The sequence below is a fragment of the Martes martes genome (assembly GCF_963455335.1).
Source record: "Martes martes genome assembly, chromosome: 16".
NCBI classification, from domain to species: domain Eukaryota; kingdom Metazoa; phylum Chordata; class Mammalia; order Carnivora; family Mustelidae; genus Martes; species Martes martes.
Window position 1 is genome coordinate 25,238,129 of NC_137904.1, and position 25,064 is coordinate 25,263,192.

Consider the following 25,064-nt stretch of genomic DNA (forward strand, 5'->3'; position numbering starts at 1 on the left):
CTCATAAATCTGTTGGTATATAATCTCCATGAATGTAAAAATAGGGCAGAACTAGTGCCTTGATCAGGTGTATCCCCAGCAGCAGGAATAGTGCCTGGTCTATAGAAGTCCTCAAGAAATATTTATTGAAGGGGTGAAAGAATGCATTTAACATGCCAGTCTTTAGGTAAATTTTAGTTGCCCTTTTAAAAAAAAATTTTTAAGTAGGCTCCACGCCCACTGTGGAGCCCCGTGTGGGGCTTGAACTCGCAATCCTGAGATCAACACCTGAGCTCAGATCAAGAGTTGGATGCTTAACTGACTGAGCCACCCAGACACCCTGCCATCTATAAATTTAGAACATGCCAATTTTTACTACTAAATAGTGACTTTTAAAATTGTACTTGTTAACATTTTCTAGTAGCAAAAATTGTTTATATTTGTTGTAGAAAATTGGGAAAAGATGCAGAAGTACAAAAGCACAAAGAAAGTTGCAGTTATGTTTACTTCAGAGATGACTGCTGTTGGTGTATAGATCCTTCAGGGTTGTTTGTTTTTTTTCCAGTGTGAATACATATTTATTTATAAAATGAGGTCATATAGCAATCCTGATTTATACCTGCATAAATGTCATTTTTTCAGAGTAAAATGGAACAATTTGAGCCTCCAAATAATGACAGTAGTGGATCATAACGCGTAGAATAGTGTAGGAATCCATGAGACTTCTATGAATCAGAAGGGAGTTTTTGCTTAAAGCAGAATGCAAAGTAATGTAGAAGGACGATAGAAACACCACCACGTAACCACCACTAAAGCAACACAAGACAAGAATCATAAGTGGCTGCTAAAACCAGTAGGTGAAAGTTTGATGAGAAACAGTATTCACATAGTCTCAACTTACAGTTGACTATAGTGGCTTGTAGTCTCACAGGATACTTATCAATTACAAAGGGAATGATAATAACCTGCAGACACCACGTCCTCTAAGTGATGACAATTAACATCACCATTAGTGGGACAAATTGACATAGTCTCCCTTCTGCTGTGATGCACTTTGAGGGATACAGTATCATTTCTGGAACGTTCCTTCCCAGAATGCAAAACCTGAAATTAATTATGAGATAACATCATACAAACCCAATTAAGAGAGAGTCTACAAATAAAATGACTTTTTTTTTTTTTTTTTTTTTTTTAATGCTGAGGCCATGAAAGATAAAAAGAGGAACTTTTCCAGACTAAAGACTAAGGAGACATGACGACCAAATGCAACATTTGATCCTGGGGGAAGAAAAAGATTTTTCTTTTCTATAAGAGATGGTAATGGGACAAATGGTGAGATGTGAAATAAGGTCGACAGAGTAGATAATAGCACTGTTAGTGTTAATTTCCTGATCTTGACAGTACATCGTGGTTATGGAAGAGAATGATCTCGTTTTTAGGAAATACATACTTAAGGTGCTTAAGGGTAAAGGGGCATCTACAAATTACTCTTAAATGGTTTAAAAAGAGTAGGGGGAGGGAGAGGAAAGGAATGATAATATAATGTTAACATTTGAGGGATTTGGTTAAAGATAGATATGACTCCTTTGTACTATTTTTACAATGTTTCTGAACGTTGATACTTTCTCAAAATAAGTTAAAAAAAAAAGTGGAACCAGAGCTGCTGGATTAGTCACCAGTGAATCAGTGAATATTTTAATTAATTTATATAGTTTTTGTGTATGTAGTGCTTGCTGACTTTAGGGGCTATCATTCCTTCTCTATTATTGTCTTAATATTTTTAAAATTTTTTTAAAGATTTTATTTGGGAGAGAGAAAAAGAGCGAGCAAGTGTGCAAGAGGGAGCAGGAGGCATAGGGAGAGGGAGAAGCAGGCTCCCTGCTGAGCAGGGACCCTGATGTGGGACTTGATCCCAGGACCCTGGGATCATGACCAGAGCCAAAGGCTGACATCTAACAGATTGAGCCGCCCAGGCACCCCATGTCTTAATATTTTTTTAAAGTATGTTGCAGGAAAGAGAACACTGGCTTAGCCATCAGAAAGAGGGGTTATTCTCTTAAGTCTGCAACTCATTTTTTTGTGAGCCCTTGAGAGATCGCTGTTTCTGGGTCCCAGGTTCTTCATCTGAACATTTTTGCAGGGGGCTGGATAAGCTGACATTGATAACTGTATTCTAGTGGTTCTTTGAGATGGGCTCTGAATTCACTGACATGGTTGGAACTCAGAGAAGTGTTATCTTATAGTCAGCTGCTTGGAAAAGGCCCACGCCTTCAAACAAGAGTAAACTGAAAAGATCCTCAGAAATCGGAGCTAGAAGATACCTGTCGCTCAGTCTACTCTGAGCCTCCACTAGCAACACTTGTTTGCAGCACACCCTCTAGGTGGTTTTGACCCGCACTTTTTTTTTTTCTTTTCCAGCCATTCATTGTTTTTCCGGAGACTTGACTTGTGGTTTTCGTCACTGTTTCTTTTAGTCATTTTAAAAAAGGAATGTGACTTTTCTTCACTTTAAAATTTTCCAGTTCTTTCATATTTAGACTTTACCTTTGGAAACTAATTTGCTGTTACAGCAGAGATTAATAGGCGGGTGGATTGTTTTCCTCTAGAATCACAAAAGGATTTAGTTGATGCAGTTGAATGTATATGATCAGAAAGTGATGGGAATGGAAATGAAATTTCCGAATGAAAATGAAGATTTTTAAGTTTGTGCATTAAAAATCTTGATAGAAAAAAAATCTTGCTAGGTTAGAAAATATAGCAGGAAAGCTACTTTTGCTCTCACTAAGTTTTTCTATATGATAACCTAAAAAAAGGAAGAATGTAAGGATGTCCAAAGCAGACACACTTATCTTCTCTTGGTGAGGATGTGAGTTAGCTTGTCCTTTTTTTTTTTTTAAAGGTTTAATTTATTTATTTGACAGACAGAGATCACAAGTAGGCAGAGAGGCAGGCAGAGAGGAGCGGGGAGAAGCAGGCTCCCCGCTGAGCAGAGAGCCCGATGCGGGGCTCGATCCCAGGACCCTGAGATCATGACCTGAGCTGAACGCAGAGGCTTAACCCACTGAGCCACCCAGGCGCCCCTAGCTTCTTCTTTTTTAGAGGTGATTTAACAATAGTTATTAAAAATAAAGAAGATTATGCATGCTAACAAGTTTACTTCTAGGAATTTACCCTGTAGAAATATTCACTGCAGGATTGTTTATAAAGGCAAAAACTTGGAACAGTGCTCATCATTAGAAGACTGCATTAATAAATTAGGACATGTCTTATGATGGACTTACACAGCTGTCAAGAAATAATGTAAGAGATCTTTTATATTAATATAAAATGGATTTCCTGTTGCTAATTTTAAAAATTGTGATAAAATATTTAAGAAATACGGTTTGACATTTTAACCATTTTTGAGAGTATGGTTAAGGGGCATTAAGTACATTCACAGTGTTGTGTAATCATCAGCATTTTTTCTATCTAAAACTCTTTCATCATCCCCAATAAAACTCTGTGTTTATTACATAATAACTGTACCTTCACTCATCTTAGGAAAGTTTTACATATGGACATGGAATGCTACCCAAGTACATAATTAAATGATAAGGGAAGATTGTAAAATAGTATGAATGCTGCGATTCTACTAGTAAACTGTGTGGTGAATTATTATAATAACATAAGTAAGGAAAAAATCTGGGAGACTTCGTATACTAAACTGGTAAAAAGGGATTTGGGGGAAGATTTTTGCTTTTATGTATTATGGTAATTTTTTGGTTTTAAACAATGGGCATGTGTAACTTTTCTGAGCAGAAAAAAGATAAACTTTAAGCATTGTACTAAAACTGGGTGATTTGGATGCCTCTGATTTTAGCTAATGAATAACAGACTCTGCTGTGTGGTTGTTGAATTTGAGCTTATAGAGAACCTAGACATTTTGTTATTAAAATAATGATGTTTGTTTTCACAGCTAGAGTTGGGAAGACATCACTGATTATGTCTCTGGTCAGTGAAGAATTCCCAGAAGAGGTAAACATTTTTATGTCTTTTCTACATTTGAAATCTTTTTAATTTATCAAAATTGAGTTGAAGTGAAATAAATTCTGCACTTTTTTGATAGGTGTCCCCTTTCTGACAGCTGTGACTTTAAAAGGGCTCATATTTGTTTACACAGGGCATCCCTGAAATGTAGCGCAGGAGCAAGAATCAAACCAGTTCCGGGTTCACTAAGTCCTTTCCTTTTCCTCCTTTGGATCTTGGCTAGGACATTTGTCATCTCTGTGCCTTAGTTGTCCCATCTGTAAAATGGGAGCTGGAAGGGCTATTACAGATCATCTAAGCTGTTAATCCTTTCCAAAAAATAAAAGGTTATTCATAACCCCAAAATATAAAATAAGCGAGTATTCCTTTAGATGAAATAAGGGTGAAACGTCTGGCTGGCTCCCCACCTGCCTTCCATCTGACAGTCCCTGGTCTTTGAGGCATTAGAACCCCTAGGATTCCGACCACATATCTGAGAACCTTTCATGTTATCCATTACATCATTTTACAAATGAAGAAACTAATTCATAACACCACTGAAAGAATTGTTGTGTGTCTCAAAGGAGGTAAGGTTAGTAATAGTAGAGTAAGGTGATTTTATGATTACTGCAATATATTTGTGTTCCAGAATGAGGGACTGTTGGCTAAGGCCTTACGTAAAGTTAGAATTTTGTTTTGGGGAATGGGATTGATGCAAATGGGATGAACACTATTTATTCTCTTCACATAGTTGGTATTAGTAGTCCCACAGTTTGTATTTCCCTTTTCTTTCCTCTTGTTTAGTTAGGAATATCTGTATAATTTCATTGTTTAGACAGAAATTTGGTATATTATATGGTAGTGTTTTCAATAGTTACAAGTGTCACTATGACCATTCATTGTTTCTTTTACTTTTCTTCTCCCTCTTAAATAAGATACTGAAATAAGTAATTACTTAATTTGTGGAATGAAGTGTATCATCATCATATGATCACTTGGAGTATAATACCTAAAAGTTTTCTATGATCATTTAACTAAGTTTAGAATTGTCATTTTAGCAGAGTCCTCTTGGGTATGGATAAGAGGTTTTTAATTGGTTTTAAAATCATATAATCTTCCTTAAAAAATGGAGTCATTTAATAAGGCTTATGTAGCCAATCAGTTATCTTCTAGAAGAAATTAATTTTGATAATTTATTGTTTTATTTGAGAATTGCTTTGGATTAACATAGCTCCTCATTTGTAGAGTATTTTAAGCATCAACAAAATGGAATGAAAATAGCATTTTAAAAATCAAATGTTTGAAACACTGAACTAATTTAGGTATTGTTTTAGGCTGTGTTAGAGCTGAAGTATACTTAATATGTCCTGTGCCCACACAAGTAGAAATGTGCATGCTTTTTTTTTTTTTTAAAGATTTTATTTATTTATTTGACAGAGAGAGATCGCAAGTAGGCAGAGAGGCAGGCAGAGAGGGGGGAAGCAGGCTCTCCATTGAGCAGAGAGCTAGATGCAGGGATTGATCCCAGGACCCTGAGATCATGACCTGAGCTGAAGGCAGAGGCTCAACCCACTGAGCCACCCAGGCACCCCTAAATGTGCATGTTTTTTTAAAAGAAGCGCTTATCGGGGCACCTGGGCAACAGGGTTGTGCATCCAACTCTTGATCTCATGTCTTGATCTCAAGGTTGTGGGTTCAAGCACAAAAAATAAGCATTTAAAAGTATAATAAATCTTGGAAGGATAAGTATGGGTGGAAGGGGCTAATATATAGGTGAATTTACGTGATCTGATAACAAGTTTGATGGATAATAGCTGAAGGTTTTTGTTTTTTTTTTCTTTTCTGTGTTTGTTTGCAAATGAAGGTTCCACCCCGGGCAGAAGAAATTACCATTCCAGCTGATGTCACCCCTGAGAGAGTTCCAACACACATCGTAGATTACTCAGGTAATGAATATCCTCTTGTGGGTGAAGCTGCAGGGTTAATTGAATAGTCCTCAAAAAAGGGGTGCATACTGAGCTTTAAAAATGTGCCAGGATAGGCGTTCCTTTTTCTGTAGCAATAAATAATAATCATTTCCTAATCTTATCTCATTTATATCTCCCTGCCAACCCACACCCCACACCCCACATAAAGCCTCCGTCTTGTAGTTTTCTGTCCTAGATCTACTAAGCTGGGTTCCATAATAATGAAAAAGAAAGAGTGATGGTAAATGACGAGTAGTAGATAAATCATTACCCTCCTTGACTTGGCATGTTTGCAGAGGTAAGTTCTGGATTAATTTTGTTACCGGGCATTCAGGAATGCTCTTATGATGTAGAAAGAGTTCTGAGTTTGAGAATTTGTTGAGTTCTAAATTTGTTCTTTAATTTATCAGAATTGTCCCCTCCCCAAAATAACAGTTAAAACAGTCGTCAGCATGGGACGCCTGGGTGGCTCAGTTGGTTAAGCAGCTGCCTTCGGCTCAGGTCATGATCCCAGCATCCTGGGATCGAGTCCCACATCGGGTTCCTTGCTTGGCAGGGAGCCTGCTTCTCCCTCTGCCTGCCACTCTGTCTGCTTGTGCTCACTCTCGCTCCTCTCTCTCTCTCTCTCTGACAAATAAATAAATAAATAAATAAATCTTTTAAAAAAAAAAAAAAAACAGTCGTCAGCTTGCTTACATTATAGGATAATAGAAGCATATTTGTATTGCTTTTTTTTTTATTTTTTTTTATTTTTTAAAGATTTTATTTATTTGACAGAGATCACAAGTAGGCAGAGAGGCAGGCAGAGAGAGAGGAAAGGAAGCAGGCTCCCCGCTGAGCAGAGAGCCCGATGCGGGGCTCCATCCCAGGACCCTGAGATCATGACCTGAGCTGAAGGCAGAGGCCTTAACCCACTGAGCCACCCAGGCGCCCCTGTATTGCTTTTAATAATTTAAAAATTTTCTACCCACTAATACTTACTTTTTTTTCTTTCAAAGATTTTATTTATTTATTTGACAGATGGGTGGTGGGGGAGAGAGAGAGAGAGTGGCAGGCAAAGGGAGAAGCAGGCTCACTGCTGAGCAAGAGCCTGACCTGGGGCTCCATCTCAGGACTCTGTGATCATGACCTGAGCCGAAGGCAGATAGATGCTTAACGACTGAGCCACCCAAGTGCCCCTAGGACTTACATTTTAATCACTAAATTATTTCGTTCTGTTCTGGGACTTCTTTTAAAAAAAAAAAAAAAAGGAGGGGTGCCTGGCTGGCTCAGTTGGTAGAGAGTGTGACTCTTGATCTTGGGTTTGTGAGTTTGATCCCCACGTTGGGAGTTAGTTGTAACAGATGGACCACTCTGATGGGTTATGTTCATAAAGTGGGAAGCTATGTGGGGGCAGGAGGTATATGGGGAATCTCTGTACCGTCCACTCAGTTTTGCTGTACATTTAAAACTGCTCTAAAAAATAAAATCTGTTTGTAAGAATGGCATAATTATATTGGTAATACTTTGTTTTCCTAAGCTGGTATTCCACATACTTTAAAAGTGAAATACCAGGACTTGCAGTCCAGTACATACAATTATCGAACTCTTAAAATTTGGCTAGTCTAGGGGCGCCTGGGTGGCTCAGTGGGTTAAAGCCTCTGCCTTCGGCTCAGGTCATGATCCCAGGGTTCTGGGATCGAGCCCCACATTGGGCTCTCTTGCTCGTCAGGGAGCCTGCTTCCTCCTCTCTGCCTGCTTCTCTGCCTACTTGTGATCTCCGTCTGTCAAATAAATAAATAAAATCTTTAAAAAAAAAATTTGGCTAGTCTAAGCTGAAAAGTGCTGTAAGTATAAAATACAGGTGGAATTAGAGAGTTGGTGTGAGGGGCAAGTGGGTGGCTCAGTGGGTTAAGCCTCTGCCTTCAGCTCAGGTCATGATCCCAGGGTCCTGGGATTGAGCCCCGCATCGGGCTCTCTGCTTGGCGGGGAGCCTGCTTCCTCCTCTTTCTCTGCCTGCCTCTGCCTCCTTGTGATCTCTGTCTGTCAAATAAATAAATAAAATCTTTAAAAAAAAAAAAAAGACTTGGTGTGAGAAAAAGAATGTAAATCTCATCATAATTCTTTTGTTGAGTATGTGATGAACTTTTAATATTTTTGATACCTTGGATTAAATGAAAATGTACTTTTACCTGTTCCTTTTTACTTTTTGAGCAGGAAAGGGGCATAGGGAGAGGGGGAGAGAGAACCTTAAGCAGGCTCCACGCCCAGTGCAGAACCTGTCATGGGGCTTGATCCTACAACCCTGAGATCGTGACCTGAACCAAAATCAAGAGTCAAACACTTGAGCCACCCACGCACCCCACCCTTTTGATTTTTTTGATGTGACTATGGCAACATTAAAAATGACGTACATGGCTTGCTTGTCCAGCTGCTAGACAGCACTATACCAGAAGCGAGGGGGTTGGACGCTTTCTGTGGCAGTCAGCCTTATAACCTGCTTCATTTATGAAATTATTCTCTTACCGCATTGGAGTTGAAGGCATTACCCATTGATTACTCAGCACACGAAAAGATATTTAAAATGTGGCCAGTTATTTAGCATAAATTAAAATATCATTACGCTCATGTATGGTATTAGTTTGTATGTCAGAAATAACAGGCATTTGGGGGGAAGAATATTTAACATAAGGTAATCTAAATTAATGTCTGTACTGTGTTTCTCTTCATTTGAATGCTTTTTAAAAAATTTATTTATTTGTTTATTTATTTGAGCGAGAGAGAGCAAAAGCCAGAGGGGCAGGGAATCTCAAGCAGACTCCCCACTAAGTGCAGAGCCCAGTGCAGGGCTTGATTTCCTGACCCTGAGATCATGACCTGAGCTGAAACCAAGAGTCGGATGCCTCACTGACTGAGCCACCCAGGCGCCCATTCATTTGTATGCTTTTTCATCGTAGCTCTCATCATGCATATCCCCTGCACTCTGGGATTATATGCACATCCACCATTTGAGACCCATTCCAGCTAGAGATACGTGCTGGAAAGGAAACTCTTGACTCATCACTGTCATGTTTGGGTTTTGCTTCTGGGGCCTGCTCTCTTAAGATACAAGCTCTTAAGCTTGTATTGCCCAGATTCTCACCTGGCCTTCTGACCCTGTGTGAATGGACTCTTTGTCTGGGCTTCTGACTGCAGCACCTAGTCTTCTAGTGTGGGTTTCTGATCTCTTCGGCCTGACCCGTCTCAGCTCTGGATCAGAAGCCCTAGATTTATCACACAATGCCATCTGCTCTTCGTGCCTAAGTTATCCCCTGGTAGACTTGTCTTTCAGTGCCAACCAGCTTCCTTATCGTAGTCCAGCTCTTTCCTTTCCCTGGCTTGCCCTTGTCTTTGGCACCTCATCTGGCTCTACACTACATAAATGTCATGAGGGATGAAGGATGTTGGATGCGTGCCATGTAGAATGTTAGCTTGGCCATTAGTTTTTATGAAAATGTTTAAAATAATGAACGCTTTTTTTTACTTTGTCATTTGTAGAAGCAGAACAGAGTGATGAACAGCTTCATCAAGAGATATCACAGGTGAGTTTAAAAAAAATAGCTGTAGGGTTTTTTTTGTGATGATTTTGTGAGTGTCTTATTTATTCTCTCACTTAGGTCTTTTCAATTCTTTGTTGTTAACTGCTGACTTTGATTATGTATTTTTGCAGTAAGTTCTTAGGAACTCTTGGAGGCATGCTAAGTGTGGGTTTTTTTTTTTTTTAGGTTTTTTAGGTTTCAAATTTCAAATCTTCCTTTGGCCCAAATATGTTAACTAGATATTTAGATGCTGCCAGTTACATTTGTATTGTCTAAAAATACCATTAATTTCTTAATTTTTTCTTGTAGGCTAATGTCATCTGCATAGTTTATGCTGTTAACAACAAGCATTCTATCGATAAGGTATGAGCATGTGACTTTTTTCAGTATATCTAGTTAAATTTCAATGGGTGCATTTTTTTAAAAACTGATCTTCCATTTAGAGTTTTCAGAGAAGATCCTCACTGTGGCTTAGCTTTTGTCGATTTTCTTTTTAGGTAACAAGTCGATGGATTCCTCTCATAAATGAAAGAACGGACAAAGACAGCAGGTATATTTTTTTCCTCTGAAACTTTGTATATTGAAAAATTTCAAACTTAGAGAAAAGTTGCAAGAAATAGTACAGTGAACACCTGTAAACCCTTCACTTACATCCACTAGTTAACATTTGCCACGTTTGCTTTACCTATAGGTCTTTCTCTGTTTCTGCACAGACGCTGGTTTTGGGAGGAGTTATTTGAGGCAGCACATATATTTGTGAGCAAAGCAGAAAACCAAGTTCTGGTACTAGAATGATTTATAACTTCTGACCTTAAATATTTTGATCATTGATCTTCCATTATTTCTTTTTCTCAAACCAATGCTTAAGAAGTCTCCACTTTAGAATTCCTCTTTATCTGTATCGTAATTGCCTTCTCTGTGGAGGTGCCCCTTGGGTGAGGAACGGTTTCCCCTTGTCACTGATTGCTTACAGGGTGGTGTGTGTAAGGGCACGGGAGTGGGAGGAGAGCGAGTGCCCTCTGAGATCTGGCTTAATCCACTTGACTTCATTGCACCTTTCTTCCTCCTCTGTAGTGGAGCTGAGGCTAATGCCAGTCTTGGCTGCATGTGGTAATTTTGAGAATCCAGTGAAATAATGCACTTGTACTGCTTTATAAGTTCTCTAAAGATCGCTAGAGATCTTTATTAGGAATGTACAGAGGGAAATTTCTTGGAAATTCTTTGGAAGATAATGTGTGATGGGAAGAAGTAAGAGCACACACCTTCTGTATTTTTCATATGAACAGAAAGATAGTTCTGGGTATAAGTATTTTCATTTTTAAGTCAAATGGAAACCAAAAATTTTTCTTGCAGTATTATTTAATGGGACATATTATTTATGAGGCATTCTTAAACATTAGGGAAATCAGACTAATATCTGTGTATTGTACACATCTGATCCTTTATTTAATTTTTTAGATTTCTCTGTTGGCTGGACATTTTTGTGCCTTGAAACTGTAAAGATCTGGTCCTAACCAGATGAACTTGGTCGTTGACCCTGGCTCATGTATTTACAGAGGGAGACTTTGTGACTGTGTCTTGAGCTCTGACGGCTCCTCTTGGTCATAGTTTTAAACTTTGAAATGACTTCCTGACAAGGTGAAAAGGCGACAGTAACCCCGCAGAGCTACGCCATCCACTGTAGTAGACTCTAGTCAGTTGTGGCGATTTAACTGCAAATTAAGTAAAATTAAATAAAGCTAAAAATTCAGTTCCTTGGATACACATAGCCACATTTCAGGTACTTAGTAGCCACTTGTGGCTGGTGGGTACAGTAGTGGACAGTCTGGATAAACATCATTTCCATCAACACGGAAGGGCCTATCAGCTAGGGCTGCCTTCGAGGGGCCCACAGCTACATGCTCCTGACCCTTGGTCTTCTTAACGCACGCTTGAGCTGTTTCCACGGGGGACTCTTCAGAGAAGGCAGTTTTTCTGGACTCTTTATCAAGCACCAGGTTGGACCCCTGATTTAAAAAAAATCAGTTTTACTATGACAGCTTCCTAAAATTCTGTGGCTAGTTTTGTGGCCCTTTTGGTATCCTCTGAAAGTAGCTTTTAACATTTGAAGATCAAATTGAGTTTTCTCAGATGTGGCTGGGTTTTTTTTTTTTCTCCCTCTCCAAATCATATGAGCATACTTATTTTCTTGTGCTTGACTTGTCCCAAGGGGGTCTGTTTCTTTATTATATGGACCTTACACTTTCCCAGTAACTTCCTTCCCAAGCCTCATACCTTAAGTTTGTTTGTTGCACATATGTTTTCGGTAGGACTTTCATGCGCTGTTGTCACAGTCGTTCTTTTTTTTTTTTTTTTAATTGGAATAAGTATGTTTAATAAATACAGCTAAGTAATTTCTTAAACTATAAAACAGAAAACACCACAATTACATATAATAAGAAGATGCACAAGCCTGACATAACTAAAATGTTTCAACAGTTTGTTAATCTCCTGAATTTGTGACAGGTGTGTCAAATCTCAATACTTAATATTTTTCATCTTTTGGAAGTTTGAGGGGGAGATAGGCCACCCTTTTCCCCACCTTCTTCCTGTATGTATACACACTCATACTCCTACATTCATCCTGTGGTAATGGAAATACAAATCATTTTTTGCTGAGAAGAACCACCTTCATTTAACGAACATTTATTTAGTAAAATACCATTAACCAGATATTAATGATACTGAAGATTAAAAAACTAATAAGACATGATTTGTGCTCTACTATTACAAAGGCTCATTTAAAGAGATTGCGTTGTGAAGGCACTTTAGCATCAGCTTTGGGTATAGATGGACTCAACCCACATAGCTTAACTTGGGAAATTATAAAAGATCTCCCCGTATTTCCTGTAACATTCCTATTTGATTTGCTTCCTAAGAGACTCATATATCATATGTATAGATTCTACTAACCTCAAAGAATTTTTGTTCCTCTAGGGAATATCTGTGAATTTTTTTTCATTATTCCTCGTAACTAGTCGTCACAGTGGTTCTTTTTTTTTTTTAAGATTTTATTTATTTATTTATTTGACAGAGATCACAGGTAGGCAGAGAGGCAGGCTGAGAGCGGGGAGGGGGGTGGGTTGAGGGAACAGGCTCCCTGCTGAGCAGAGAGCTGGATGTGGGGCTTGATCCCAGGACCCTGAGATCATGACCTGAGCCAAAGGCAGAGGCTTAACCCACTGAGCCACCCAGGCGCCCCCCAGAGTGATTTTTTTTAAGGTTTTATTTATTTATTTGACAGACAGAGATCACAAGTAGGCAGCGAGGCAGGCAGAGAGAGAGGAAGGGAAGCAGGCCCACTGCTGAGCAGAGAGCCCGATTCGGAGCTTGATCCCAGAACCCTGGGATCATGACCTGAACCGAAGGCAGAGGCTTGACTCACTGAGTCACCCAGGTGCCCGTCACAGTGGTTCTTAATCAGGGATGCCCATCACTGTCAGCTGAGGTGCTTTCAAAGAATATAGGTGCCTTTTCCCCACCCCTGGAGTTTTAGAATCTATAGGTTTGGAGTAGGGCTTAGACGTAATGTATTTTTTGAAGCTCCATAAATTATTTCTATACACCTTTAATTGCAAACCACTACATTTTTGGAGACCCTCCTGTCTTTGTTAGGAATGTATATTTGGATTATATAATGGGTCAATCCCTTTACCCATAACCATGCTGGGGGGTAGGGGGACATAAATAAATGCACGTAAGAATTTCTCTTGCTCTCTGGAGTTCCAGCAAGATGATTTGCTTTTTCTCCAAGCTCTCTTGCAGGTTGTACAAATAACAGTTCTCTACTAGACTAGCTCTCTTTGATAATCCCCATTTAGATTTCTGATAGGCCTGTCAGACACAAAATCCTTAATTCCCTGCCTACTCCCCACTGTCGCCCCCTGCCCCCGAATCAATCTTTTGTGACTCAGGACATCTACTTACTTTGTCCAGCCAAAAACCTATGTATTTTTCTTGGTTTCTGCCTTGCCCTCAACCTCCATATCTAATCTACCACTTGTCCCTATCAGTTCTACTTCTAAAACTGATCTCCGGGGCACCTAGGTGGTGCAGTCTGTTGAGCCTCTGCCTTCAGCTCAGGTCATGATCCTGGGATCCTGGGATCAAGCCATTAGGCAGGGTTAGTGGAGAGCCTGTGTCTCCTTTTCTCTCTGCCTGCTGCTCTCCATGCTTGTGCTCACTCTCTCTTGTCTCAAATAAATAAGATCTTTAAAAAAAAAACAAAAAACTCAAATCTGGATACTTTCTCTCCATCTTCACTGTCCTAATCCAGCTACTGCATTTTAAAAAGCTTTTTATTATTGAAAAAAAATCAGACACATACAAAAGTAGAGAAGATTGTCTAATGATTCCCTCTGTATCTGTCACCGGTGTCAACAGTTGTCAGTTCATGGCCGGTTTGTTTCATTTATTACTCCTCCCATTAGGATCATTTTGAACCAATCATATTGTCAGTATTTCAGTCTGTATCTCCAAAAGGCAACATATGACTCGTTTTAAAATGTTGATCAGGGGCGCCTGGGTGGCTCAGTAGGTTAAGTCTCTGCCTTCAGCTCAGGTCATGATCTCAGGGTCTTGGGATCGAGCCCCGCATCAGGCTCTCTGCTCAGCAGGGGGCCTGCTTCCCCCTCTCTCTCTGCCTGCCTCTCTACCTACTTGTGATCTCTCTCTCTGTCAAATAAATAAATAAAATATTTAAAATAAAATAAAATGTTGATCAGATCATGTTGTGTCCCTATTCCTAATTCTTCACTGGCTTCCTGTTTTACACTTAAAGTAAAATGTACACTCCCTACCGCAGCTTATGTGTCTGGCCTTTGCTCCGCTTTCCAGCCCCTTTACATACCTCTTTCCCTTTGCTTAGTACTCTCCACCCACTCTGATAGTTTTCTGTTCTTTGGACTCACCAGGGTGTGTTTTCAGTTTGAGCCCTTTGTGCACACTGTCCCTTCTTGCGCAGCTCTTTCCTTCCTCTTCACAGGGCCCATTCCGTCTCATCGTCCATTCCTTGGCTCAGATGCCACCTTGTCAGAGAGATTTTCTCCTGATTGCCACATAATTAGCCCCCTCCCATGACTATCCCCTATCCCCCTATTTACTTTCTTCATTGCACTTATGGAATTGGAAAGTGTATTGCTTATTTGCTTATTGTCCATTTTCTGATTTTTCGCTATTAGAATGGGCCGGGACCTTGTCTGTCTTGTATCCTTCATGCTTAGAACAGTACCTGGCTTATAAGAAATACTCAGTAGGGGTGCCTGGTGGCTCAGTTAGAAGAGCACATGACTCTTAATCTCGGGGTCGTGAGTTCAAGTCCCAGGTCGGGTGTAGAGATTACTAAAGAAAATGAATTAACTTTTAAAATTTTTATTAAAAGTACTTAGTTAATATTTGTTGAACACGAACATGCTGTCTAGGGGACTGGAACTGACTATACAGTAGCAGGTTCATGTTGGGGGATTAAGTGAAGTTAATTAGAATGGTTATTATACCCTTTAAAATAGATATTTTAGGTCTTCTGCTTTCCTTATTATTGCAATATATCCTGCTTTTTCAGGCTGCCTTTGATATTGGTTGGGAACAAATCTGATCTGGTAGAATACAGTAGTATGGAGACCATCCTTCCCATTATGAACCAGTACACAGAAATCGAAACCTGTGTGGAGGTATGCCTTACCATTTGATTTAGAAATGTACTGCTGCTGAATTCTCACTAAACTGTGGCTTAAAATAGGATGTGAGAAGGTGTGGGATGGAATACTTTTCTTGCTGTTTGTGAAGTCATGTAAACCAAATACAAAAGAGAATGCAGAATTGGCTTCTGAGTCGTTTGTAGACATTAATCCTGTGATTTCAATGAAGAAAAGTTTTTCCTCTTTCTTCAAGCAATCTTGTTATTACCTTACATTGATGGTTTAAAAATTTTTAGCTCCTGTCATTGCTTTCAAAATATAACATTTTAAACTTTTTTTTCAGTGTTCAGCAAAAAACCTGAAGAACATATCAGAGCTCTTTTATTATGCGCAGAAAGCTGTTCTTCATCCTACAGGGCCCCTGTACTGCCCAGAGGAGAAAGAGGTAAACCCCTGCCCCCCAGGCTGTGGTAGTAGAGGCTGGAATATGTAGGTAGTAACTCTAGTAGTGATTTTTAGTAACTCTTGAGTATTCTTCTAAACTGCTGAAATTTTAATTTGTCTGTTAAACAATTAGGGGACTCCTGGGGGGCTCAGTTGGTTGAGCGTCTGCCTTTGGCTTTGGTCATGAACCCGGGGTCCTGGGATTGAGCCCCATATCGGGTTCCTTGCTTGGCAAGGAGCCTTCCTTTTCCCTCTGCCTGCTCTGCATACTCTTCCCCCTGCGTGTGCTCTCTCTATTTCTGACAGATGAATGAATACAATCTTTAAAAAAAGTCCTTATCTTTAAAAAAAAAAAATCAAAAAACAATTTTTCTAGGTATTTCAAAGACATTCATGTTAAATACTGTGAATAGTATTCCAGGTCAAATAGTATTTCAGGAAATGCCATTAAAACAAACAGCAGCAGGGGCGCCTGGGTGGCTCAGTGGGTTAAGCCTCTGCCTTCAGCTCAGGTCATGATCTCAGGGTCCTGGGATCGAGCCCTGAATCAGGCTCTCTGCTCAGCAGGGAGCCTGTTCCCCCCAACACCCGCCTGCCTCTCTGCCTACTTGTATCTCTCTCTCTCTCTGTCAAATAAATAAATAGATAAATCTTTAAAAACAAACAAATAGCAAAGTCTGAAGATTTACCTAATAGCCTACTTATTTTGCTAGTGTAAAGTTCACAGACTTAAAAACACACAGATGAAAACCTTGTGTAGGGGCGCCTGGGTGGCTCAGTGGGTTAAAGCCTCTGCCGTCGGCTCAGGTCATGACCCAGGGTCCTGGGATTGAGCCCTGCGTCAGACTCTCTGCTCAGCAGGGAGCCTGCCTCCCTTTCTCTCTCTCTGCCTGCCTCTCTGCCTGCTTGTGATCTTTCTCTGTCAAATGAATGAATAAAATCTTAAAAAAAAAAAAAAGAAAGAAAACCTTGTGTAATCAATTGACACGGGTACAGCATGTAACACAATTTGAATAATCCTTTTTGTTTCATAGCTAAGAAACAGTAATATCTAAAATTTAGCAATATTTGCTATAGACTTTTGTCTTTTTAAAAGAATTTATTTATTTGTTTTTTAATTCCAGTATAACTAATGTACAGTGATGTATTAGTTTTAGGTGTACAATACAGTGATTCAGAAGTTCTTTATGTTACTCCGTGCTCATCATAGTAAATGTACCCTTGGGGTGCTTGGGTGGCTTAGTCAGTGAAGCGTCTTCCTTTGGCTTGGGTGATGATCCCTGGGTCCTGGGATTAAGCCCTGCATCCGGCTCCCTGCTCAACGGGGATTCTGCTTCTCCCTGCACCTCTGCCACTCCCCCTGCTTGTGCTCTCACATGCTCTCTCTATCTCTGTCATATAAATAAATAAAATATTTAAAAATGAATGGTTGAATGAATGAACCCTTAATCCCCTTCACCTATTTGCCATAGACTTTTTTTTTTTTTAAGATTTATTTATTTATTTGAGAGAGAGAGAGAGAAAGAGACCGTGCATGGGCGTGCACACACTCCCAAGCTGGGGAGAGGGGCAGAGGGAGAGGAGAGAGAATCCTCAAGCAGACTCCACACTAAGCACAGAGCCTGATGCGGGGCTCGATCCCAGGACCCTGACATCATGACCTGAGCTGAAACTAAGAGTTGGCCACTCAACTGACTGAGCCACCAGGCGCCCCTGCAATAGACTTGTACAGATATACCACATTTTGTTTATCTGTTCATCTGTTGGTTGACATGTGGGTTGCTTCCATTTTTTGATTATTGTGAATAGAGCTGCTATTAACATTCATACAGAAGCTTGAATACCTCTTTTCATTTCTTTTGAATGTATATTGAGGAGTGAATTGCTAGGTCACATGGTAGTTCTCTTTAACTTATTTGGAATCACCAAACTGAATGGCAGGTTCCAGTTTCTCCATGTCTTTACCATGTCAGTACCCGTTATTTTCCTGTGTGTGTGTGTGTGTGTGTCTGTGTGTGTCTGTGTCTGTGTACACACTTTATAACAGCCATCCTAGTGATGATTGTTTTGATTTGCTTTTCGCTGATAACTTAATGATGTTGAACATCATGTGCTTATTGACTATTGTATATGGAGAAATGTTTATTTCAGTTTTTGCCTATGTCTTAATTAAATTACCCTTAAAAAAAGATTTATTTATTTATTTATTTGACAGAGAGAGAGAGAGAGAGAGAGAGAGATCACAAGTAGGCAGAGAGGGGGAAGCAGGCTCCCTGCTGGGCAGAGAGCCCAATGCGGGGCTGGATCCCAGGACCCTGAGATCATGACCTGAGCCGAAGGCAGAGGCTTAACCCACTGAGCCACCCAGGCACCCCTGAATTACCTTCTTATTGTTGAGTTTTTAAAAAATAAAAGTTGCACATTTTTTCCAGGGAAAGTTTATAATATCGGTGAGTGGCTGCCAGACTTTGGCTTATGGACCAAATTGGCCTGCCACCTGTTTTTGTATAGCCTGTGAGCTAAGAATTTATTTACTACATGTTTTTCATTGTTTGAGGAAAAAAATCTGAAGAAATAAAATTTTGTTATATGAGAAAATTCGGTGACTTTCCAATTTCATCGTTCATGAATAACATTTTCCTGTGACACAGCCACACTCGTCCTTTTCTGTTTTCTGTGACTGCTTTCGTGCTGCAAAGGCACGAGTAGCTGCCGCAGAGCCCGCGTGTGGTGCGCTCCCCTCCCCCTGCTGTGTGCGCATCGCGCTCACTCCGACCCCATTATGACTTGACGGCATGAGTACTGTGGGCACTGGCACCTGAGCATCTTAGTGTTTTATCGTCCGTGCATTACCTAGCATGCCAGAACAAAAGAAATGGATGGCAAAGCAGACAGATTTTCCGAGCTCAAACTCTAGTTCTTGCATCGTTTTTTGTTGTTGTGGTTTTTTAAAGATTTTATTTATTCGACAGAGAGAGAGATCACAAGTAGGCAGAGAGGCAGGCAGAGAGAGGGGGAAGCAGGCTCCCCGCAGAACAGAGAGCCCCATGAGGGGCTCCATCCCAGGACCCTGAGATCATGACCTGAGCCGAAGGCAGAGGCTTTAACTCACTGAGCCACGCAGGCACTCTTCTAATCGTTTTTTTTAGGGAACCTTGATGCAAATGCAAAGGAGATTTCCATGTTTGTAACCCATTTGACTGTGCACTTGAGCTTCCACCCAACCTTCAATCGGAACTGATTAGTCTGTAGTGTAATGACATGCTAACAGGAAAATATCAAGAAAAGAATCTAATTTTATAAGTGCCTTCAAAGCAGTTAATGTGCTCCATTAAAATGCTCTGTTTATGGATATGTGTCAGTATTGGCCATATGGATCTACAAAATGATTTTCAAAGATGAAATATGTGAAATCTCATTGCAGATCAGCATTAACAGACGAACATCTTCAGTCTTCATGATGGAGAACACTAACTGAACCCTAATTAAACAAAACATTATTCCTCCAAAAAGAATTCTATTTTTCTTAGTAGTTGACCTGTATAGCAAATATATACTCCATTATTGTTACATTTTGAATTCTGTCAATAAAAACTTGATGGAAATTTGATTCTCTCTTGCTATGTAATATATAAATACCTACATGAGGGGTGCCTGGGTGGCTCAGTGGGTTGAGGCCTCTGCCTTTGGCTCAGGTCATGGTCCCGGGGTCCTGGGATCGAGCCCCATGTCCAGCTCTCTGCTCAGCAGGGAGCTGGCTTCCCTTCCTCTCTCTCTGCCTGCCTCTCTGCCTACTTGTGATCTCTGTCTGTCAAATAAATAAATGAAATCTTTAAAAATATATATAAATAAATACCTACATGATATTCTTGATTTTGCCTATTGGCCCGGAAAGCCTGAAGAGCTGCTGTGCGGCTCTTCACAGAAAAAGTGCTGACCCCGGTATAAGTAATTAATCTGAGTTATCCCTTAATCTGACCCTGATTTACTCTTCCTTAATCCTGGTTTACTGTTCCATAATTGGAGTGCTTCCTAGTTTCCTCTTAGTCCAGTATTTCCCTAATTTGCCTCATAATAGTTACTAGGAACACTTATTAAAAACACCAATTCCGTTCTGATTCAGCCAGGTACATTATCTTGTGCTCAAGGAAATTTGGGAAAGCCTCATACTATGCAGATTTACCTGAGGGCTTGGCCTAGGTAAATTAATTCCCCTCTGTTGGTTTGTTCTCAGTGCTTGAATTGCTACTTTTTTCCTAGGCCTATTATTAGTTCTCCTAATCTGCTTATGTCCCTGCTCCTTCCCTAGACCCAGAGGCTAAAACTTTAGCCACCATCTGTTGCTTGTTTCTTAGGGGGACCTGCCTGAGGTAAAATGTGTAACTTTTAGAGACTAAACCTTGTTTTAGACAAGTGTAAACTTTGTGTCTAAGCTTATACCAGAACCATTTTTGTAGACAACAATAATAAACTCTTTTTTTTTTTTTTGTCCTAAGTAAACTCTATACCCAGCATGGGCCTGTAAGTCATGACCTGAGATCAAGAGCTGCACCCTCCTCCAGCTGAGCCAGCCAGGTGCCCCAACAATAAACTTTTAGCACAGGTGGCACGTGGGTGGCTCAGTAGGGTGAGCCTCCTACTCTTGATTTCAGCTCTGGTTTGTGAGATCTAGCCTGGGTCCAGCTCCCAGCTTAGCACAGAGCCTCCTTAAGATTCTCTCTCTCCCTCTGCCCCTCCACCCCAGGTGGTGGGCTCACACGTGTGTACATGCTCTCTCTCTCTCTCAAAAATAAATAAATGTAAACGGAAAAACCTTTTAACACAGATTTGAGGTGGAATCATCAAAAAAATAATATTTAAGATTAAAGCCTGATGATTAATTCAAAATTAATTCCAGTTATGATGGACTCTGTATGGCCCATGGAGTCCTCTGCTTATCTAATAATGAAAAAGATGTGACTTGTATGATAATGTTTATTGTGTGAGGGTTTCAACTACTCATATGCAAAATGAATTTTTTATTACTGTTAAATTTTTTACAGCCTTGTTGAGATATAATTTTTTTGAAGATTTTATTTATTTATTTGTCAGAGAGAGAGAGTGCTCATAAGCAGGCAGAGTGGCAGGAAGAGGCAGAGAGAGAAGCAAGCTCCCTGCTGAGCAAGGAGCCCGATGTGGGACTCGATCCTAGGATATTAGGATCATGACTGAAGCCGAAGGCAGCGGCTTAACCCACTGAGCCACCCAGGCACCCTGAGATATAATTCTTAATACATTTTAAACATAGTCAGATTTTGGTGTTATATTTTAAAGTAGTTACTATTTAAATACCTTATTGAGCCAATAGCTTAGATCACTTTAGCTTCTTTTTTTTTTGGTAAGATTTTATTTACTTGTCAGAGAGAGAGCACAAGCAGGGGGAGCGGCAGGCAGAAGGAGGAGCAGGCTCCCTGCTCATCAAGGAGTGTAGTGAAGGACTCGATCCCAGGGTGCTGGGATCATGACCTGAGCCGAAGGCAGACACTTAATCAACTGAGCTACCCAGGCGTCCTAGACCACTTTAGCTTCTGATGCATTTCAAGCTTTAATGAAAATTGCATCATTTCATTTTTTTTCAAATTACCTTTTTTTTTAAGATTTTATTTATTTATTTGACAGAGAGGGAGAGATCACAAGTAGGCAGAGAGGCAGGCGGGGTTGGGGGGGGGAAGCAGGCACCCCACTGAGCAGAGAGCCTGATGTGGGGCTCAATCCCAGGACCCTGGGATCATGACCTGAACTAAAGGCAGAGGCCTAACCCTCTGAGTCACGCAGGCACCCCAGGATATCATCTTTATTAATTTTGAATATCTAATATTAGGATCACATTTATAGAAGTTATATCTTACCATTCTTTAAGTAAAAAATCACCCATAATTGTAAACTTTCTAGCTTATGGCTCATTTAATACTCTTTTTTTTTTTAAGAAAAAAAAAAAAAAAAGAGATTTTATTTATTTATTTGACAGAGAAAGGGAACAAGCAGGGGGACCAGCAGAGGGAGAGGGAGAAGCAGGCTCCCCATTGATCAGAGAGCCCTATGCGGGGCTCGATCCCAGGACCCTGGGATCATGACCTGAGCCAAAGGCAGATGCTTAACGACTGAGCCACCCAGGCGCCCCTCAGAATTATTCTTAACATTACTTATGAAAGTCATATTTTGAATTCCCAACTATCTTGATTAACATAATTGTTTCTTTTCTCAATGATGTATAGATGAAACCAGCCTGTATAAAAGCCCTCACCCGCATATTTAAAATATCTGATCAAGATAATGATGGCACTCTCAATGATGCCGAACTCAACTTCTTCCAGGTAGCCCTCTTCTTCAGGGATTTCTGTATCTTGGGGGGTTTCTTGTTGAGAAAAGCTCTAACAATATTATTAGCTTAAACAATGTTATGTTGATAAGCATGTCTCTTTCATGTAAAACTGTCTTTCCCATCAAACTAGTTAAGTCTTCACCTGGGGTATAAAACTCTCTTATGCACAGGAGTTGAGGGGACCCTTTGACCATGTATCATTTCATGGGATACAGTGGATGTTTTAAAGATGACTTGAAGTTTGAACTCTGAGTTCTTTTCTTTCTTGGTTTTGTGTAACGTGGGTACACAAAGAGCTCTGTGTTTTAGAAATGCTATGGAGAGAGTAAGGAAAGTTTCTTTCCTTCTACATGTGGCATGTTTTAAATAAATAACGCAAAGCAGAGATGATCCTTTCTAATTTAGAATTTGGTTTGTTGTTATTACAATGGATTTAATATTGTTTTGTAGAATAATGTTTTATATTATGTGTGGTTTTAATGCTGTTTTGTTTTTAAATTTATTTTTACGTTTTTTACTAGAGAATTTGTTTCAATACTCCGTTAGCTCCCCAAGCACTGGAAGATGTCAAGAATGTAGTCCGAAAACATATAAGTGATGGTGTGGCTGACAGTGGATTGACATTGAAAGGTGAGTGGATGGTGTTTCCCCGCCTTTTAAACTTGATGTTTTCAAACTTTGGCAGAAGGTGAAGGTCCTAGCATTATGTATACTTTAAGAGGAAATATTAGTATTTACTGATAGGCTTAAGATCTAACTTGGTTATTAAGAGTTAGAAGAGATAAGCCATAGATGGAGATAATTATCCTTACCATCAGCATAAATTAGAGGTGGGGAAATTGCTCAGATCTTAGGGAATGCAGAGGTCCATCTGAGGGGCTGAGATTTCTGGTACAAATTTATTTTAAAATTCTTACTACTTAAAAGCATCCTTTAAGTATAAATTATTTTCAAGGCAGACATTTTGTCTACCAGTCACATTTACCAAGTACAGAATGTTCCTTGTAGAACATATTGTAGAGCCACAGTGAAATAAGAGATGAAATTGAAAACCACTGTTTTCCATTATAGAAATGAGTTCAAAAATCTATAAAACGGCTTCATTTATTTTTATCATATAACTTTGGGAATGTCAGTGTATTCCTTGGGATGCATTTTTGGCCCTTTTATCCATTGCCATCTCTTGCTGACTTGGGTGTGTATGGGAAAGGATTCTGAAGTCAGCTCTGTTTCATTGATAGATTTATGAACTTTGCTTTGATTTGACCTTCAGTGTGCAAAGCTGTATGCCTATGTTCATGATTCTGGCTATTGCCATTACATGTTACACGCTTTTCTCCCTTGTGACTTTGTACCCTTATTCACATCTCCTGTACTTAACTGATTTATTTTATTTCAGGTTTTCTTTTTTTACATACACTTTTTATCCAGAGAGGGAGACATGAAACTACTTGGACTGTGCTTCGACGATTTGGTTATGACGATGATCTGGATTTGACACCCGAGTATTTATTCCCCTTGTATGTACCTTTGGCTTTCTAATTGAGTTTGCCTGCCAAGTATTTTTAAATTTTATTTAGCGCACAGTTTAGGTAGGCTTTGAGCTACTCAGAACTAATTTAGACTTATAGAGAGGTTTATAGCAGGATTTGTCAACCTTGGCACTATTGACGTTTTGGACCAGACAGTTCTTTGATGTAGAGTCTGCCCTGTGTCTTATAGGATGCTTAGCACGTCCTTAGTTGCCAGTAACACCTCCTCCCCCAGCTCTGACAACTGAACATGTCCAATGTCTCTAGAAATTGCCAAATGTTCCTTCAGGAATGAAATCATCCCCAGTTGAGAGCCCCTGATTTATAGCATGGCATAAATTTTTCCTCCTCTTCTCATGGGGAATAAGAGTATCTTTTTTTACTCATCTTACTGAGGAAGGAGATGACAGATGCTGGACAGACTTGCATTTGGAGTCCAGACGTCAGAGTATATTGGTTCACTTCTTTTCCTTAGTCCTTCTCCTCTGTAAGTCTTACGGCCTTTTCTTAGCTCTGGATGAAAGAAGTTAATATTTCCTAAATAGCCTGTTGAGGAGTTTTGTGGTTCTGTTTATGGTTATTTTCCTCTGAGAATGATGTGTGTCAACTGTGTTTGTTTAAAACGGACCTGGTGTCATCTGAAACAGGAGACTGCTTTGCCGTGTGTTGCTTGTCCCATACCCTAGGGAGGGAGGCTTTTCAGGAAAGTGACATCCCCATATCTGGCCTTTTGGGTCTTCAGCCCTTCTTCTCTACTTTCCCTTGGCACATTGTCTTCATATTGTCCCTTTTTCTTTTAGCATAGCACCCCTAGCTGTCTATGTAGGGGTTCAGAAAGACTCTTGTTTTTTCATTTATCATCATCGTGGAGAAAGCAGTGTTCTTTCTGGTCCATCAATCAGGTCTAAGTTGAAACTTCTCTTGTTGGTTACTAAATCTTGGCTCAAGGAATTTCCCAAAGTTTTCAGTAAAAAACATATTGAATGAATGAATTTGTCCCAGAACCTTTTGTCAGGTTTTCTTTTCTCTGCCATTAACACAGATAGGTAAATTCTACAGGAAGTTGCTTATTACTTTCTTAAGCAGGACAGTAAAAAAACTTGCTTAGGGCTTTGTGGCTCACACTAACAATTCTCGGTTTCCTTATGCTGTCTGCCTTTCGTTTTCTATAGAATAGCCTGGTAGAGCTACCACTTGAATCTCTCTAGCCTTCTTATTAAACTGTCTCCTTCTGTCCTTCATACTGCTACTAGATTAGTAGATATATAAATACAGATTTGCCTATGTCACTTCCCTTAGAGCCAGGATAAAGCTCAGGCTTCTTAACATGTTACACAAGGTCATTCATGATCTGCTCTGCTCATGCTTCACTTCCTGCCTTCATTCTAGAAGTAAATACTACTACTAAACTGCTTACAGTCTACCAATCATCTGTTGTTTGGACTCCAGGCTTTTGCCCAGGGATTCTCACTTTTTCCCTCTCTCTCTCCCAACCTAATGATTACCTCTTACCCTTCAAGTCTGCAAGTCAGGTGATAGTGTCT

At 39.8% G+C, this 25,064-nt stretch overlaps 1 protein-coding gene across 6 annotated transcripts in view; it reads left to right on the forward strand.

Moving 5' to 3' along the window:
* RHOT1 (ras homolog family member T1) overlaps positions 1 to 25,064 on the forward strand; it is a 63,495-nt gene that overhangs the window by 14,395 nt on the left and 24,036 nt on the right. For all 6 annotated transcript variants that reach the window (XM_080825981.1, XM_080825982.1, XM_080825978.1 and 3 more), the window contains exons 2-11: positions 3,935 to 3,993; positions 5,849 to 5,930; positions 9,468 to 9,511; positions 9,818 to 9,871; positions 10,006 to 10,058; positions 15,108 to 15,216; positions 15,527 to 15,628; positions 21,882 to 21,980; positions 22,510 to 22,618; positions 23,388 to 23,508. In XM_080825981.1, coding sequence (XP_080682107.1) covers positions 3,935 to 3,993; positions 5,849 to 5,930; positions 9,468 to 9,511; positions 9,818 to 9,871; positions 10,006 to 10,058; positions 15,108 to 15,216; positions 15,527 to 15,628; positions 21,882 to 21,980; positions 22,510 to 22,618; positions 23,388 to 23,508 — 832 coding nt within the window. The remainder of the gene's footprint in view (positions 1 to 3,934; positions 3,994 to 5,848; positions 5,931 to 9,467; positions 9,512 to 9,817; positions 9,872 to 10,005; positions 10,059 to 15,107; positions 15,217 to 15,526; positions 15,629 to 21,881; positions 21,981 to 22,509; positions 22,619 to 23,387; positions 23,509 to 25,064) is intronic.